The sequence below is a fragment of the Rhinichthys klamathensis genome, unplaced genomic scaffold, assembly GCF_029890125.1.
Source record: "Rhinichthys klamathensis goyatoka isolate OS25496 unplaced genomic scaffold, OSU_Roscu_1.1 h1tg000008l_1, whole genome shotgun sequence".
NCBI classification, from domain to species: Eukaryota; Metazoa; Chordata; class Actinopteri; order Cypriniformes; family Leuciscidae; genus Rhinichthys; species Rhinichthys klamathensis.
The window spans coordinates 477,501-494,510 of record NW_026606561.1 but is presented as its reverse complement, the minus strand read 5'-3'; the positions used below and the strand labels follow the sequence as shown (position 1 = coordinate 494,510).

The window sequence follows — 17,010 nt, the reverse complement described above, 5'->3', positions numbered from 1 at the left end:
ATAGACTGTAATTACATTCCAGAGCAAAATTAAAAATAGATGATTTCTGGTTTATTAATGGCCTCCTCCGATTCACTGCAGCCATTCCTCATCCAAAGCAGCGCGCGCACACACACACATACACGTCTGTCATATTGTGGCACACAGCAGGGTTGTTTGTTTTCTTTCTGTCTGTTTATTTGTTGTTTGAGAAGCTTTTGTGACAGATTTGTCTCTGCACAGTTCACTCAACATTGTCATTCCAATCAACACAATCGCACAGAGAAATAGGGCAGAGAGAGAGAGAGAATGCAAAATAGAGTTAAACTGTACGTGAAAGAGTCCTACAAAAGCATGGTATGAAAAGCTTTTAAAAAACAGACAAGATATTTGTTTACAAGCTTATTGTCGTTCCAAGCCAATGTATCGAACCAACTCAAAACCGATACAGAGTGGCATAAACGTCAAACATGGCATTTCAAAAGTTCACAGGATCTAAAAGGGAAGTTGAAGCGTTTTTTAACGTCACCAGATAAACAGAGCGATCCTGTTTAAAAAAAAGAAGGCCAGCGAACTGTTAAAGGGATAGTTCAACAAAAAAATAAATTTTTGTCATCATTTACTCAAACACATGTTGTTTCAAAAACCTGTATGACTTTATTTCCTCCCTGGAACACAAAAGTAGATTAAAAGTAAAAAAGAGAAAAAAGAAACATCTTCCATGAAAGAAAGATGAATTTGGAACAACATGGGTGAGAAAACTATTAAATGAAAGATTCGTCATTTTTGGGTGAACGAAGGATAGGAGCATAAAAAAATTCATGAAGAAGTATGTGCAACTTCGGTCAGCAGTCTCTTGATTGACAAATGCTGTACAAGTCCCTATAATCCAATGTTATTTAGGAAGTCCTCAGAATCCACTTCCTGAAATGTGACACCCGTGGGTGAAGCCTGAGTTTCCTGGAGCAGTCTCTTCTCCAGTGCCGCATCCTCTGGGCTAAGCTCCTCCCCTTTAGTGAGAACATACAGGAAGTAGTGGAAGCTGCTGCCATAGTGATAGTGCTTGATAGACCAGTCGTACTTTGCTCGAGCGTAGAGTCTCTTACGGAAATGTGGCTGCGCAAATGTAACAGAGATGAAACGGCCTCCGGGTTTCAAAACACGACTGACCTGCGGGGCAAAACAAATCACCTGATTACTATAATTATTATGAGCATTACCTACATTATTGTCATTGTTACATCTTTTTTTATAAATATCAACATTTTCTGCACACCCCAAGTCCACACGCTGCCCACACAAGTGGAATTGGATTAAATCTAACTAAAACTAAAATGAAAATTAAATCAACATTTACTCACCCTGGTGTTGTTCATGCCGTATCTTTTTCAAATCACAAAAGGAGAATTTGAAAAAAGAAAAGTCCCGCTCACACTCATCCATATAATGGCAGTGAATAGCGATCAGCATCAAACTTTTAAAAAACTGCGACACATACCGTACATTCCAAGTGTTCTGGGGTATACGATAGGGTCTAAAAACAACAGAATTTGAATGTGTTATTTAAAGAAAATCCTGACCTTGGCCGTTAGTCTTCTGTGCACGGCTGTGCGACACTAGTGTTCATGAAATTCTATAAGCACCACAGTTCACTCCGACGAAAGCACACGATTTGTGAGAAATCAAGACTAAGAAAAACACAACATGAATTACAATCCACGTACCTTCTTCTCTGAGGTGAATATATCCATTGTCTTCGTCACAACAAGAACTTATCGTATTCACATCTGTCAACTGTCATCAGACAACTAGAGTGCCAGTCTTGATATTCAATCAACTCAGTGAAGAAAAGTCAACTGCAGTGCTAATATTCTCATGAACGCACACGTCGCATAGCTGTGCACAGAAGACAAAAAGTCAAGGTCAGGATTTTCAGTTACACTTTATCTTACAGAAGGCCTATGTGTACTACTACCCAAGAAAGCACTGGTAATGTAACTACATGGGTTAGGTTAGGTTTAAGGATAGGTTCAGGTTTAGTACCTAGTTATAGCCCAGTTATTGTAATTGCTATAATAAGTACGTACATGCGGAACAGGACTGTAAAATAAAGTGCTACCGGATTTTCTTTAAATAATACATTCAATTTCAGTTTGTTTTTCACCAAACCCAATCATATAACCCCAGAACATTTGGACTATACACCACGTGTCGCCTGGGATCATTCTGTGATACGTTTGCATCTTGTTTTAAAGTTTGATGCTGGTCGCTGTTCACTACCATTATATGGACGAGCGCGAGAGGGCATTTTTTAAGATTTCTCCTTTAGTGGTCAGAAAAAGAAAGAAGGGCAGGGTTCCTCAAATCCGGTCCTGGAGGGCCACCGCCCCGCAGAGTTTAGCTCAAACCTTGATCAAACTCACCTGTGATTTCCTAGTGATCCTAAAGACCTTGATTAGCTTGCTCAGGTGTGTTTGATGTGTTCAGGGTTGGAGCTCAACTCTGCAAGGCATTGGCCCTCTAGGGCAAGATTTGAGGAACCCTGGCATACAAAATTAGAATTCCAGAGTGAGTAAATAATGACTTAATTTTCATTTTTAGGATAAACTGTCCCTTTAAAATACTATGACAAACATTGTAATACATTCGTTGTGTAATTTCGATGTGATCTTGTGTTTAAAAAATATTTCCTTAATATTCACTGCCACCAATGCCAAACCTTTGATAGAATCAACTGAAATCACATTTTTAATGAATTATATGCTGATTCTCTATGGGGGACGGAAGTTGCAGATTTCTCTTTAAAAAACCTCTCACAGATGCAGCCAGGAGAAAAATGCAATGCACAGTAATGTACCTTACAGCTACGTTTTGAGTGTGTGTATATGGGTTTACTAGCTGTAGGTTTACTTTATGGACAAAATTGTCTCCAAAATGTATCAAAGTATGCTAAAATCACCATTTGAAGACATCAAGGGACATTCTCAAAAGTAAAAATAAGATTTTTTTAATCTAAAACTGCTAATTTGTAGTTGTAGGTTTACGGCAAGTATTTAGTTTTTATAGAAAACTTTATTTAAAAACAATATGACCCCAGTGGTTTTGTACTTAAAGTGTGTGTTTATGAGTATGTATGTTTACACTATTGATAAAAAGTTTGTGGTCAATAAGATTTTTTTTATTTTTTAAGTCTTTTATGCTCACCAAAGCTGAATTTATTTGCTTAAAAATACAGTCAAAACTGTAATGGTGCGAAGTCCAGTCGTCAGTGTCACATGATCCTTCAGAAATAATTTTAGTATGCTATACTGATGATCAAGAAATATTTCTTATAATAATCAATGTTGAAAACTATTGTGCTGCTTAATATTTTTTTTTGTGGAAACTGTGATAAATTTTTCAGGATACTTAAATGAATAGGAAGTTCAAATGAACAGCATTTATTTAAAAAAAAAAAAATCCTTATAACCTTATAAATGTATTTACGGTCACTTTTGACCAGTTTAATGTATCCTTGTTAAATACAAATATTAATTATATATTAATAAATACTGAGCTCACACTTTTGAACGGTAGTGTATTTGTGCCCATGAGCATGTTGGAGTGTTTGTGTGTATTGGTTAGTGTGCATGAGTGTGAGTGCATCACATGCCCCTGCCACCCATTCTTCATCTGCCTGAAGAAATTAATAATTCACACTTTCATGGAATCTGAGAGTGTGAAAGAGAGAGAATAGAGAGAGAGAAACTTCCAGACTTCCACTTAAAACTTATTCAGGAATGAAAAGAATATCACAGTCTTTCTCCCAGTTTAAAATAAATATTTTCTAGTTAATCCTAGACTGATGTGCTTAAACTATGAGTTTTGATTCTTAAAGGGTTCGTTCTTCTGTGGAACTCCAAAAAAGTATAATAACATTATAGCCCATACAAAATGTAGAGTGTGTCATGATTCACTCAAAATCTTGCCTTCTGCTGTATCTCATTCAATTCAAATACGGCAAATCAAGATGTGTTGCACCAGGTTTGACCTCAAGGGCTGTGTGTCCATCCACCTGTTTGTATGTGAATTTTGGAACATGCCCATAAACGACGATGGAAACACATTTACCAAAGTAAATCCCTCGATGGGCAACACAATACTTTACATCAGCAGAGGATGTGCTTGGATATCTGGATAAAACCAGTGGACTACTTTCATTGTACCGCATCTCAAATGTTGGTTTGTTCATTCTGAAATGCCTGAGTCAAAGTCTGTCATCAGAATGATTTAGTATAATGACCTCCCAGAAGAGTTCTCACATGACTGCATTCCCAAACACCAGGCATCCACCTCCAAATGCAAGATAACATGACAGCATTTATTGCATTTCGTCTGCGTGCTCTGAGGTGCAAATAATTTATGATGTAAAAAAAAAAAAAAAAAAAAAAATGCCACAGTAGCTTCCCCGGTTGCAACATCTATTTTTATTACAGATATTTTGTGCCGATATCCCAGGACGTGACGATTTTGTTCTCTCGAAGGCATGGGATGGAAACAGTGCTTTATTTGCAAATGTTTTATGTGATATTACTGCATTATGTGATTTTGTTCATGCACAAGTTTAATTCGCAACTTTGGACGGAAGCAGGGCTTGCCATTAACCTTTTTGCTCACAAGCCACTGTGGCTAGTGGTTTTCCAAAGTTATAAGCCACAATTTTGACATTGATACCATGGGGGAAAACTGCCATATTTTTAATCTCTCATAATTTGGCAGCAGGTATAGGCTGCTGTCACTTTAAGACCTGACACACAGACCCATTATACTGTTATACATGCGTTTTCTTTCTCAACTGTTTACGTTCATTTAAAACACAGCTAACTGTGTTTACGTGAATACTCGCCAAGATCGGCATTTTGACATTATTTTCTGTGTATTTGACTGTTTAAGTGCAAAAAGCAGTGAAAAATAACTCAATTAGGTACTGAGAGGCGACTTAATGTGCGCGGGTTTTAGCACAAAATCTGCGGGAGTGAGTAAAATGAAATTCAAGCCCTGTAACATCAACAATATTCATCAGGAGCAAATGAAACTAGTTTGTGTGTCAACTTGCTGTCGGAGAGATGAGAGAGCGAGAAAGCGCAAATGAGTATAGGAAGCGTTTAAGATATTTAAGTATTGAAAAATCAATATTTTTGACAAATCTACATTGCAATTAGTTTATTATTTCAGATGCCTTTTTAAAAAGACTACAACTGAAAAATTTAGGATCACTCTTCCTATTTCTAGTCCATTTCATATGTAAAAGCAAGCAGAGCTGCTTATCCTGTGACAGTAAAAACCACGGTTGCTTCTCTTCGCCAGTAGCGTCCCAGCATGAAACAGTGAACATGACAAACAGTTTCTCCTGGGTGAAGTGCCAGATCTTACCGCGAATCAGATGATCTCAGCTCGCCGTTAGCAGCTGATGAGACTAATGATCAGGTTTATTGATCTCTCTCTCTCTGATTTATGACCCTCTGACACCAAACCAGTCTCAAGGTGAACGCTAAACCCTGGATCACACACATTACAGCCATACGTCAATGCGCCTTTGGTTTGTTGTTGTTTTTTGTTTTGCTTTGACACAAAAAGACATAAGAATGAACGTGGGAAAGACATGCGTTCTATCAGACATGACATCTGAATGAGAAAGTGGTGGTTAAAAGAAAGGGAGGGTTTTCTTTAATATAAGCTGACCTCATCTGTAGAATTACTGTTGTCATTATAATAATTATCTTGCTCCACTTACTGTATGATGTCAGCATCACACTTCTGCTCTTATGGGTCCTGCAACAATTACATCTAACCTGAAGTTCAAAACACTCTGGTTAATGGCGCATTAAGGTTCTTGTCCAAAGCCATCATTACGGAGAATCAAAAACAGCACATTTAAACCAGTGACTATTAATGTCTTGTCTACAGTTATCAATATTTACACACTGCTATTAACTATGATCTGTTGTTAACTTAATGTACGTTTTATAGCCATCTGAAACAAGAGCCAGTCATACTATGGCCTTGATTTAAAATGAATATTGGTATTAATACGAGTTTTTAAATAGAAGTTGTTCGATGACAACTTCTATAGGCGTCTGATGACAGCCATTTAACTCAATTTGTACAAAAGCACAACAGAGGCGCAAAACATGCTAAAAGCTTTGAAAGTACACTGGTGTTCAAAAGTTTGGGGTCGGCAATATTTTTATTTTATTTTAGGTATTTTTTGCAACAAGTCTCTTATGCTCACAAAAAAATAGTAAAACTTTATGACTGTTTTGTCTTTTAATATTTTAAAATGTAATTTATTCCTGTAATGCAAAGCTGAATTTTCAGCACCATTACTCCAGTATCATTCTATTTAATCCAAATCATTCTAATATGCTGATTTGCTGCTCAGGGAACATTTCTTATTAAATCAAAATTTAAAACAATTGTGCTGCTTAATATTTTTGTGGACACCATTATACTTTTTTTTTTTTTTTTTTAAGGATTCTTAGTTGAATAAAACATTCAATGTTTTGTACATTGTGATTTTGGGTCACACTAATCCTAATCTTGCATACTAAATGGTACCTATTTAGTATGCTGCCCTTCCCCTAGTGCACTTTTTCTGGTGTTTTGTTTTGTCTTTAATTGGATGAAGAACTGCTGACTGCTGAGGAAACTTGCACACAAAAAAAAATTGGGCTGCAAATTGGGAAAGGCTGACAGGGGATTTGTGTGTGAGAGATAAAGAGTTTGTTTGGTAAGGTTTGTTATTTTGAAACACAGCATGGAGGGCAGGCTGCAACTTTATAGATGTTTTTTTTTTTTTTTCATAGATGCTTTATTTACACCGATTTTTTTTAAAGACCCATAAATTCAGTTTATTTCCATGTGTTGTCAAATGTCCAATTGAAAAAGGATTTGTGCGGGACATAGCAAGTGGAATGTCCCTTTTTTGGTTCCACTTTATTTTCGATGGTCCACTTTAGACATAGGTCAACTATAAGTAACTTTGCAACTAGCCTACATGTCGACTAACTCTCATTAGAGTATTATTAGACTGTAAACTGTTAGGTTATGCTGTTAAGGTTTGGGTTAGTGGAATAAGTTGAGAAATGTACTTGCAAAGTTACTTATAGTCAGTAGAATGTCTGTTGGGGGAGCATCACAATAAAGTGTTTGCAGATATTAAGCAGACAGTCTACTAATACTCTAATGAGAGTTAGCTGACATGTAGCTGCAAAGTGGGTGTATTCACACCTGGCTTGTTTGGTTCGATTGAATCGAACTCTAGTTCGTTTCCCCCCTTGGTGCGGACCTTTTGGGCAGGTGTGAATACAGCAATCGAACTCGGGTGCGGACCAAACAACCGAACCGAGACCCAGCTGAAGAGGTGGTCTCGGTACGGTTCCAACGAATTCTGGTACGGTTCGTTTACGGTGTGAACATGAACCGACCCAATTGCAAGAAAGCACTGCGCCTTTGAGTTAAAAGGCTTCCGTAGTCGGAGATTTTGGCATAATGGTGTGTGCTATTGTTGTTCAAGTGCGAAAGAGAATTCCATTCCGGCGCGCTGTCTGGCCACACGATACTGTTGTGCGTCTTTCTGCGCGTTGTGTGTGCGTCATTGGAATGGAATGAATGAGTGTGTGCATCAGGACATTCACATACAGCGCGTTCTCTTTAGTCTAATCGCGCATAGATGCAAAAAAAGCTTTTGCAGTTCATATAATGTAACGATATAAGGATGATGCTGCGTTAAACTGGACAAACTTAATCGCAGCGTTAACATTGACAGCACTTGTTAGCAGTATAAGAATCTCATTATTTGAATGTGTGAACATAGCCCCTCTCTATGAATGAAAACTTTATACCTTATCCGTCTTCTGCGCAGTTTCTTCATATTGCGTTTGTACAGAATAACACAAAATTTGTAAAATAACAAATATTGCAGTACGAAATATCTCCATGCTGAGCCTTTTTTTGCACTTCCTGATTTCCCTACTTGAGAATCCTTGTCCAATGAATGGACGACCTTAGCACAAGTGTGGTTTTGTTTACAAATTTTGGTTCACTTGCAAAAAGAGCAGTGTGAAAGCGAACCGTACCAAAAAAAAAAATTATTTGGTCCGGACCAAAGCAAGTGAACTATCAGACTTTCCTGGTGTGAATATAGAGTTAGTATGTCTAAAGTGGACCATCGAAATAAAGTTTTACCCCTAGTTTAATAGCCATTAGGCTTTATTTACATCATAATGCATGACTTCCTACTTGCTAGTGAGTTGGATATGTTGCATTATGTATGCTAAAAGTGAATTATCTTATGCATTAAAGTTGTCATTGTGTACTATGAACATTGTTGGCTCCGGTTAAAGTATCTGCTAAATGAATGTAAAAAATAATACTAATAATCACCTGATTAATTGATTCTTTTATTGTCATTACACAACAAATTTAAGTAGCAATCCTTGTAATGTTACTAAAAGCCACAAAACACAAATTTTGATTTGATGGGATCTTTAAAGTCAGCATGAAATGGAAGTTGTGATGAATGAATCAACGAATGACGCGAAATAGAATGAGTGTAATAGCTTCTCGAAGAAAAATGTGATTTTGTCCATGGGGAATTGACTGGATGGTTGTGGTTTGGTATTCATACTTTGCACGTGACGTCACAAGTACTGGCTGGCGGGCAAGAACGTCGTTCTCCAGCAACGAAACCCAGTAAACTAATCAAGGATCTTGCCAGGACGTCGCCAGTTTTACTATACAAAAGTTGGTGTTTTGAGGTTTGTGATATCTATGCACTCAAAAAAATTATTCTTGCCACTAATTGAATTTAAGCAAACAATTTAAATACAATTTATTTAAAAATGTATAAAATAACCATTATTGGTGCGAATTACTCTTACACAACATGAATGTAATGGATCCAAGTCCAAATTGATCAAATTACATACACTATACTTGATTTGTGGCCGTAAGGGGAAAATTCAGATGTTGCGCATGCGCACTAGAGTAAAAAAAAAACCACTCTGAAGGCGGCAACCAGCAAGTCGTTGGAGGCGCAATACAAGACTCGACAACAACGATTTGCGTGAACAGATGTGGAATACTCGACAAGGTAAGAGATTTTCTATATTTATAAATGATTTGGACTTCAACATCAACTATTTGTATAATTTAATCGATCTGATTTAATAAATATCTTAGTTTCGCCGTGACTGCACTTCAGACGAATTAACTTTTTCGGCCTTTCCAGTTAACGTTAGCCTATATAAAGAGTAAATTAACGTTAACTGATATTTTTTAAAGATTTATTGTTGACTGACTATGTGCATCATTTTTGCATTTAGGCAGATTACACGTATGATTTTTGATAACGTCTCCGTGATCTCGACTTGCATTTTACTTTGTACAATCAGTCAATCGAACGTAACGTTAGGCCTGTTTGAAGGTTAATACAGGTACAATTGTATAGGATTTCTCGTTAAAACAAATATCTTGAAAAATATTTGTAATTTTGATCATTTTAAGATATAGGTCTACGGTCGACTGACCATATGTGCGTTATTTTTATAACAACTTGTCATCTCGACGTAAGTTAACGTTAGGCCTAACGTACATTTTACATTGCGTGAAAAACCCTTTGAAAATGCCAAAACTTTGCACAAGCATACTTAATCGACCGTATATGAAAGTTATCTACATGCAAAGGTTTATAGGATTCCATTAAGTGGAGCATGCTTTATTTTTTTATTTTTTTCATGCTGAGTTGTAATATTTTTACAAAAAATAAAAATAAAAAACCTACATGTCTTTGCTATTTCAGAGTCCTCATCGACAACATTCCAACATTTCTGGTTCCGGTTTGGCACAATCACTCAATTATGGTATATGTATTTTATTCTTTGTAATAAAATTAATCTTGACTTGTTTAATTTCTTTGCAAAAGTGTGATGTCTGTTGTTTTCTCTCTTTTTTTGAATTTCAGATATGAGAGTTTTGGGAATGTGGCAATGTAAAGTGTGAGGCACAGAATTATCCAGTAGGTATGAGTTATTGAAACATTCTAAGCTTAAACATGGGCATTTTGAGGCTAGGTTCAGGCATCCTTGTGTATATAGTAATTGTCTTTGCACTTTTAGGACAATTGGTGTCTGATTTACAAACCAGGTGGCCTGCACTGTTCACAGTAAATTAGGTAAGTGTTATTGATAATTACACAAGCATAAATTACTATGAATTCCTCCACAGTAGACCTGTATTTCATGCCCATCTTTATTTCCCTTTTTTTCAGATAAATGCAGGATAACAACTGTGCCACTTCTGTCAAAGTTCTTGGCGCAGCTGGACATACATTAAATCTACTCGAGGTTTTCAACAGCAAAGGTGGTGCTTCTGGACAGAAGATATCACACATTATGGCAATTGCAGACAAGGTGAGGTAATCTGCATTTTATTTTTTTTAATAACTAATTACACATTGTATATATAAATAAATATATATGAATATATATATATATACACTCACCGGCCACTTTATTAGGTACACCTGTCCAACTGCTCGTTAACACTTAATTTCTAAGCAGCCAATCACATGGCGGCAACTCAGTGCATTTAGGCATGTAGACATGGTCAAGACAATCTCCTGCAGTTCAAACCGAGCATCAGTATGGGGAAGAAAGTTGATTTGAGTGACTTTGAACGTGGCATGATTGTTGGTGCCAGAAGGGCTGGTCTGAGTATTTCAGAAACTGCTAATCTACTGGGATTTTCACGCACAACCATCTCTAGGGTTTACAGAGAATGGTCCGAAAAAGAAAAAACATCCAGTGAGCGGCAGTTCTGTGGGCGGAAATGCCTTGTTGATGCCAGAGGTCAGAGGAGAATGGCCAGACTGGTTCGAGCTGATAGAAGGGCAACAGTGACTGAAATAACCACTCGTTACAACCGAGGTATGCAGCAAAGCATTTGTGAAGCCACAACACGCACAACCTTGAGGCGGATGGGCTACAACAGCAGAAGACTCCACCGGGTACCACTCATCTCCACTACAAATAGGAAAAAGAGGCTACAATTTGCAAGAGCTCACCAAAATTGAACAGTTGAAGACTGGAAAAATGTTGCCTGGTCTGATGAGTCTCGATTTCTGTTGAGACATTCAGATGTTAGAGTCAGAATTTGGCGTAAACAGAATGAGAACATGGAACCATCATGCCTTGTTACCACTGTGCAGGCTGGTGGTGGTGGTGTAATGGTGTGGGGGATGTTTTCCTGGCACACTTTAGGCCCCTTAGTGCCAATTGGGCATCGTTTAAATGCCACGGCCTACCTGAGCATTGTTTCTGACCATGTCCATCCCTTTATGGCCACCATGTACCCATCCTCTGATGGCTACTTCCACCATGTCACAAAGCTCTAATCATTTCAAATTGGTTTCTTGAACATGACAATGAGTTCACTGTACTAAAATGGCCTCCACAGTCACCAGATCTCAACCCAATAGAGCATCTTTGGGATGTGGTGGAACGGGAGATTCGCATCATGGATGTGCAGCCGACAAATCTGCGGCAACTGTGTGATGCCATCATGTCAATATGGACCAAAGTCCCTGAGGAATGCTTCCAGCACCTTGTTGAATCTATGCCACGAAGAATTGAGGCAGTTCTGAAGGCAAAAGGGGGTCCAACCCGTTACTAGCATGGGGTACCTAATAAAGTGGCCGGTGAGTGTATACTATAATCAGTGTTTATCAGTGTTAATTGTTTAATTATTATTTGTTTGTTTTTTGGCTTAGGACTGCAATCCTGAATAAGCTGAGAGAGAAATTTCAGAGACCATTCTGGGGCTTTTTGTGATCCGTAAAAAAGGTGTTGGTGCTGAGGAGGAGCCAGAGGATGTTGGAGTAGTGATACAGCACTTAAAGAGTGTTTCCTTTGGATTGGTAATGCTGTTCAGACTGATCCACGCTCTCAACTTAAGCTAGCCTCAAGTCTCAAACTCACGTTTGAATTCTTTTAAAAGGTACTGATGAATTTGGATGGCAGCAAACTTTCCCCAAAGGTTCATGCTCTTAAAAAAATTCAGTGAATAGGACATTCACTTCTTGCCTAGATGTTTCCAACAACTGAAGGGAGATTGAAAACATTTTCAACTGTTAAGACAGGGATGCCCTGAAAGGAATTTTTCAACGGACTGATGACACTAACTCCAACAATGCACCATTCCTGCTTTTGTAGCTCTGATACTCTTGACACGAGAGATGTTAGCCCTTGTACTATTGGCTTAGTCCAGGAACTTATCTCATGACTCGTTTTGCAGCAAGGCCGAGACTGTTATAGCCAAGAACGGTTCTTCTTGGCCTCAGGTTTTTTATGTTCTGCTGAAATTCAGCTTCAGAGAGCTGACACCGAGTTCAGCAGTGAGTAGGACAATTAGTTCTGGCCTAAATTTTTAAATGTGAAACTGTGTTATATGTTCTATGACCCTGGACCACAAAACCAGTCACATGGGTACATTTTTTTTAACTTGAGTTTTATACATCAATGGAAAGCATATTTATTTAGCTTTCATGTAATGTATGGTTTGTTAGGGAAAAATGCCTTTAAAGTTGTCCATTTATGTTTGCGATTGTGCGGAATTTAGGAAATTTACTAAATATCTTCATGGAACATGATCTTTACTTAATATCCTAATGATTTTTGGCATAAAATAAAAATCGATAATTTTGACCCATACAATGTATTGTTAATTAGAAGAAAGCACAAATAGATTACTGTACTATGCAGTATCAAAATGTTAACCTTGAAAATGTTTGATGTTGAAATTTGGATCCCTGTTACTTGGCACACAGGTTTAAAACTAATAAGTGTAACATGAGTAATAACCACAGAAAGTACAGTTTGTGAGGATGCATAAAACTAAAACAGTTGCATTAATTTGTAAAATGCTGTATTATGTCCTGCTTGTTTTTTTTTTGTTTTTTGTCAGACTGGATGTTTGACTTATGGAGCAATTGCACACAATAAATGTTTGAAAATTTAACATGTTTTTGACTGTTATTCAATAGAATTAAGGAAATGTAAGATAGTTATATAAAGCAAATAACATCAATGTATTTGAAATGAGTAAAGTTTATTTAATACATAATCTTAAATCACAGTTCATCGGTTCACATAACAACTATTTAATTCATTCACGTCAACTGAACATGATGGTGAAGCTTAAATAAAATGCTAACTTTTACGTTGGATTTATGTGATTAAATTGGATGGAAAATTGACATGTAATTGAAATACATAAGTTTTAACTTTTGGGGTTAAATATTTTTTTGAGTGTGGTTTTCAATGAGAACCAGAGATGACCCAAGAGTAGAGCTAGATTATTTACGGAGGAATTATTACTCGATTATCTTAAAAAACCTTGTCTGCTTTACACAATTTAGCTACCTTGGAGTTAATCCTATTTCTAGTCCATAGTTATGCAGCTAGCTCGCTAACAGACTCGATAGCTACTAAAAGACCCATAAGACCTGGAACTACAGGACTCTACGTTGAAAATACCTGTTTGTTGCCCGCCAGGTTTCCATGGTAGTCACGTGACTGCAAAGTATGAATTGGCCGATCTCATTTAAAAAAAGTGATCTGCACAGATAAATAATTAATAATAAATACTGCAATATTCCATAAGTATCCAAGATGGCGAAAAGGCAGATAATATTACTGTTTATAGGTCATATTTTACTTTTTTTCACCCTAACTTATTGTTATTGTTGAGACAGAAAAATCGCAGAAATAAAAAAAATGATATCAGCGCTACTTAATTTGGTCTAACCGTGCACAGAGCCGGGCATGTGAGGTTGCGGAAACGTGTAATTTTATGACCTAGAATCTTCCTCCTGCTTGTTAGCAGCCAGAAAGTCCTTTAACAAAGCAACTCCCAGCATCCTCCAGGGGCATTAGTAACAGCATGCTCTCATCTTCATATCGTTGTCTGGTGCTCTTTCTCTTCCCCGCCGTGAATGTCTCCTTCAAGGACCCTGAGCTCAAAGCCACCATCTGCCCAGCAGCGAAGGGCATGAATGTGTGTGTATGCAGAAAACCAACACATAGCATTGTGGACAGACTATAATGATGGCTTTCTAGTGTGCTAACAGCTGTCATATCAGCACTCAGCCCTCTGGGAATCAAGATCCTTTACGGCGCACTGAGAGCTGCCACATTTTCCAGCAGACGCAATTATCAAACTAACAGTGTGTGAAACCGCACAGGTGATGAGGTCATTTATTCATCCTTCTCCATTAAAGGTGAAGTGTGTTAATTATTCTCTCGTTAAAGGATTTACTGACAACAAATGCTCAAAAAGGTTTCATCAGTAATAACGAAGACGAGTGATGCACAACACTGTGCGCCATGGTGATGAATAAATGCTTTGATTAAAACGTTGATGTAATATGAGGAGGAAAAAAATACAGCATAATGCACCAAAGTTCAAAAGTTTGGGGTCATTAAGATAAAAAAAAAAGAAATTAATACTTTTATTTAGCAAGGATGAATTCAATTGATTAAAAGTGACAGTAAAGACTTTTATTCTGTTAAAAAAAGATTTCTATTTCAAATAAATGCTGTTTTTTACTTTCTGTTCATCATAGAATCATATGGATCCTATGGATTCCTATATAGAAAACTAACACATTCACTAAAATATTGTAATAATAATACTAAAAATGTTTCTTGAGCAGCAAATCAGTACATTAGAATGATTTCTGAAGGATCATGTGACACTGAAGACTGGTAATGATGCTTAAAAAATTCAGCTTTGCATAACTAATATATTGCGTAAATAAATTACATTTAAAATATATATTAAAACAGAAAAAACAAAGTTATTTTAAATTGTACTAATATTTCACAATGATACTGTTTTACTGTATTCTTGATCAAATAAATGCAGCCTTGAGCAAAAACCCTTTGAATGTTAGTGTATTCATTCACAATGTTTTTGAAGAAGAAAAATCTAGAAAGAACATGATTTCAAATAATCCAATAATAGTCAACAAATACACTTGAGTCAGAATGAAATTGACTAGAATTAAGGAATATGACACGAAAAACTGAATATATTTTAAAGGGCGCTTTTTATCAAAAGACAAAAACTATGATAAAAACAGAACCCTGAAAAATAGTCATTTTTTAGATCATCAAAACATTGCTCTGTTTGTTCAAACATCCCATCTAACCTGACACTGCAATACTGGCGTAACCAATTTTGTGAGTTTGGGGTTGGACTATGAGTTTGTCCAACCATATGAGTGCTAAGGAAACCTTTTGAAACAATCATTTTGCTATTTAGTTCAGTTTGTTAGTGGCACATAAAAAACACACACTTCAGCTTTAAGGTTGTGATACAGTCTGTTAAAAATAACTGACATGTAATCAGCCCTCTCTTGCATTTCAGCGAATATGACGTAAACTCGTTCACCTTTATAAACTCAGTTCTCTAAACTGCTCATCTTAACCAAACTCACAGCTGTAGCAGAAGTCCATGAGTCACTCATTATGGCTAACGCCTCGAGTTAAAACCAGATCACAGCATGTCTTAATGCAAAGAAGGTGCTGCTGTCTTTGGCTCACATCGCACCGCACAGCCATTGTTAATTACGAAACTCAAAAACATTTCTCACTTTATTAACACTTTAACTGAATCACACATTAAGCCATCTGGGATTGGAGATTACAAGGCAACCAACAGCAACTTTGTTTTATTCATCAAAATTGCATGATACTGCTATACTACTAGTTGTACAATGCAAGTGATGCAAGTACATGTAATCTGGATTACGTAATCAGATTCCAAAAATGAATTACGTTTTAAAATATTCATAATCAGACTACAGTTACTTTTTTGATTACATATTATTCACACAATGGCAGTAAATCATTCATAATTTATTGATTCTCCCTAATTATTCTTTTTCATGTTTTAAATTTCCCTTTCTATAAAAGCATATCGCTTATATAGCCTACATTCAGAAAGCCCAGCCACCAATCGGATGCTATTAAAATGACGTGAAAAATTAGCCACAAAGCATTTGACCAGTGGATTTACAGAAATCATTTCACTTTTCTCAACATTGCTATCGAATCAACTTCTGACAAACACATTCATTATTATTAGAATCATCGCTTGTATTGCAAAGTCTTTGGAAAGGGCCTTTGTCAAACACATTTTTATTATATTTTTGATTATTTAAAAATGTAAAAATTTGTATGATTTATTTAATGATTAGCTTTTCATTAAACTCACAAACCCCCTGCATTTCCTTCACAAACTCCATTTTTGGAAACCCTGACGAATATAATGCTTAATGCAAATGTTATTGATACAAAGAATGGAATATATGTTCTTTCTCTCTGTATTTTTATATCAATATGGTACATAATTATCCTATTCAATTCAATATGATAAATGAGTAATCAAAAGGTATTATATGACCAAAAATGTGTACTTTAATGGATTTACTCTAACTACAATTTTACTCAAAACTACAATGAAGATATATCCACTCTGATTTGTAACATCTTTTGTTTGACTTGTTTTAGAGGGCCAAAAATTAAGACCTAAACACAAAATTGAATTATTAATAATGCAAAATAACTGCATTTATTAAGAGACAACTATTGCAGATGGCAAATGCTGAATGCATATGCAACATATTTAAGACAAGCGACAATAAAGTAGCATACTCAAAACATTTAGCACTGCATACTGAATCACAAGGGAGAATACAGTATATACTTCAATATGTTCACTCTATTGTTGTGAAGCTTTCAGGTTTAGTCTTGATCGGTCAGTGCAGGTTGTGGGACTCAGCATCAGAACGGTTTGCTAGACTCGCTCCGGCTCTGATAATACTGCACTCAGCACGTCTGATTTGTCCGCAGGCCAGGAGACTGTGGCCTGGATTTAGAAATGAGGGGTTTGGACGCTTTTTGCGCTGTGATGCATAATTGCATAAAT

General features: G+C 36.6%; 2 protein-coding genes across 4 annotated transcripts in view; one reads left to right on the top strand and one right to left on the bottom strand.

The window, feature by feature from the left end:
- The window catches only part of eif4e2 (eukaryotic translation initiation factor 4E family member 2), a 139,607-nt gene that overhangs the window by 112,413 nt on the left and 10,184 nt on the right, over positions 1-17,010 (top strand). The gene's annotated exons all lie outside the window — the stretch shown is intronic.
- Positions 563-17,010, bottom strand: part of ece2a (endothelin converting enzyme 2a) — a 96,529-nt gene continuing 80,081 nt past the window's right edge. For 2 of the 3 annotated variants that reach the window (XM_056260240.1, XM_056260231.1), the window contains one exon: positions 753-1,149. In XM_056260240.1, coding sequence (XP_056116215.1) covers positions 862-1,149 — 288 coding nt within the window. In that variant the 3' untranslated portion in view covers positions 753-861. The other variant, XM_056260237.1, reaches the window with a different exon arrangement.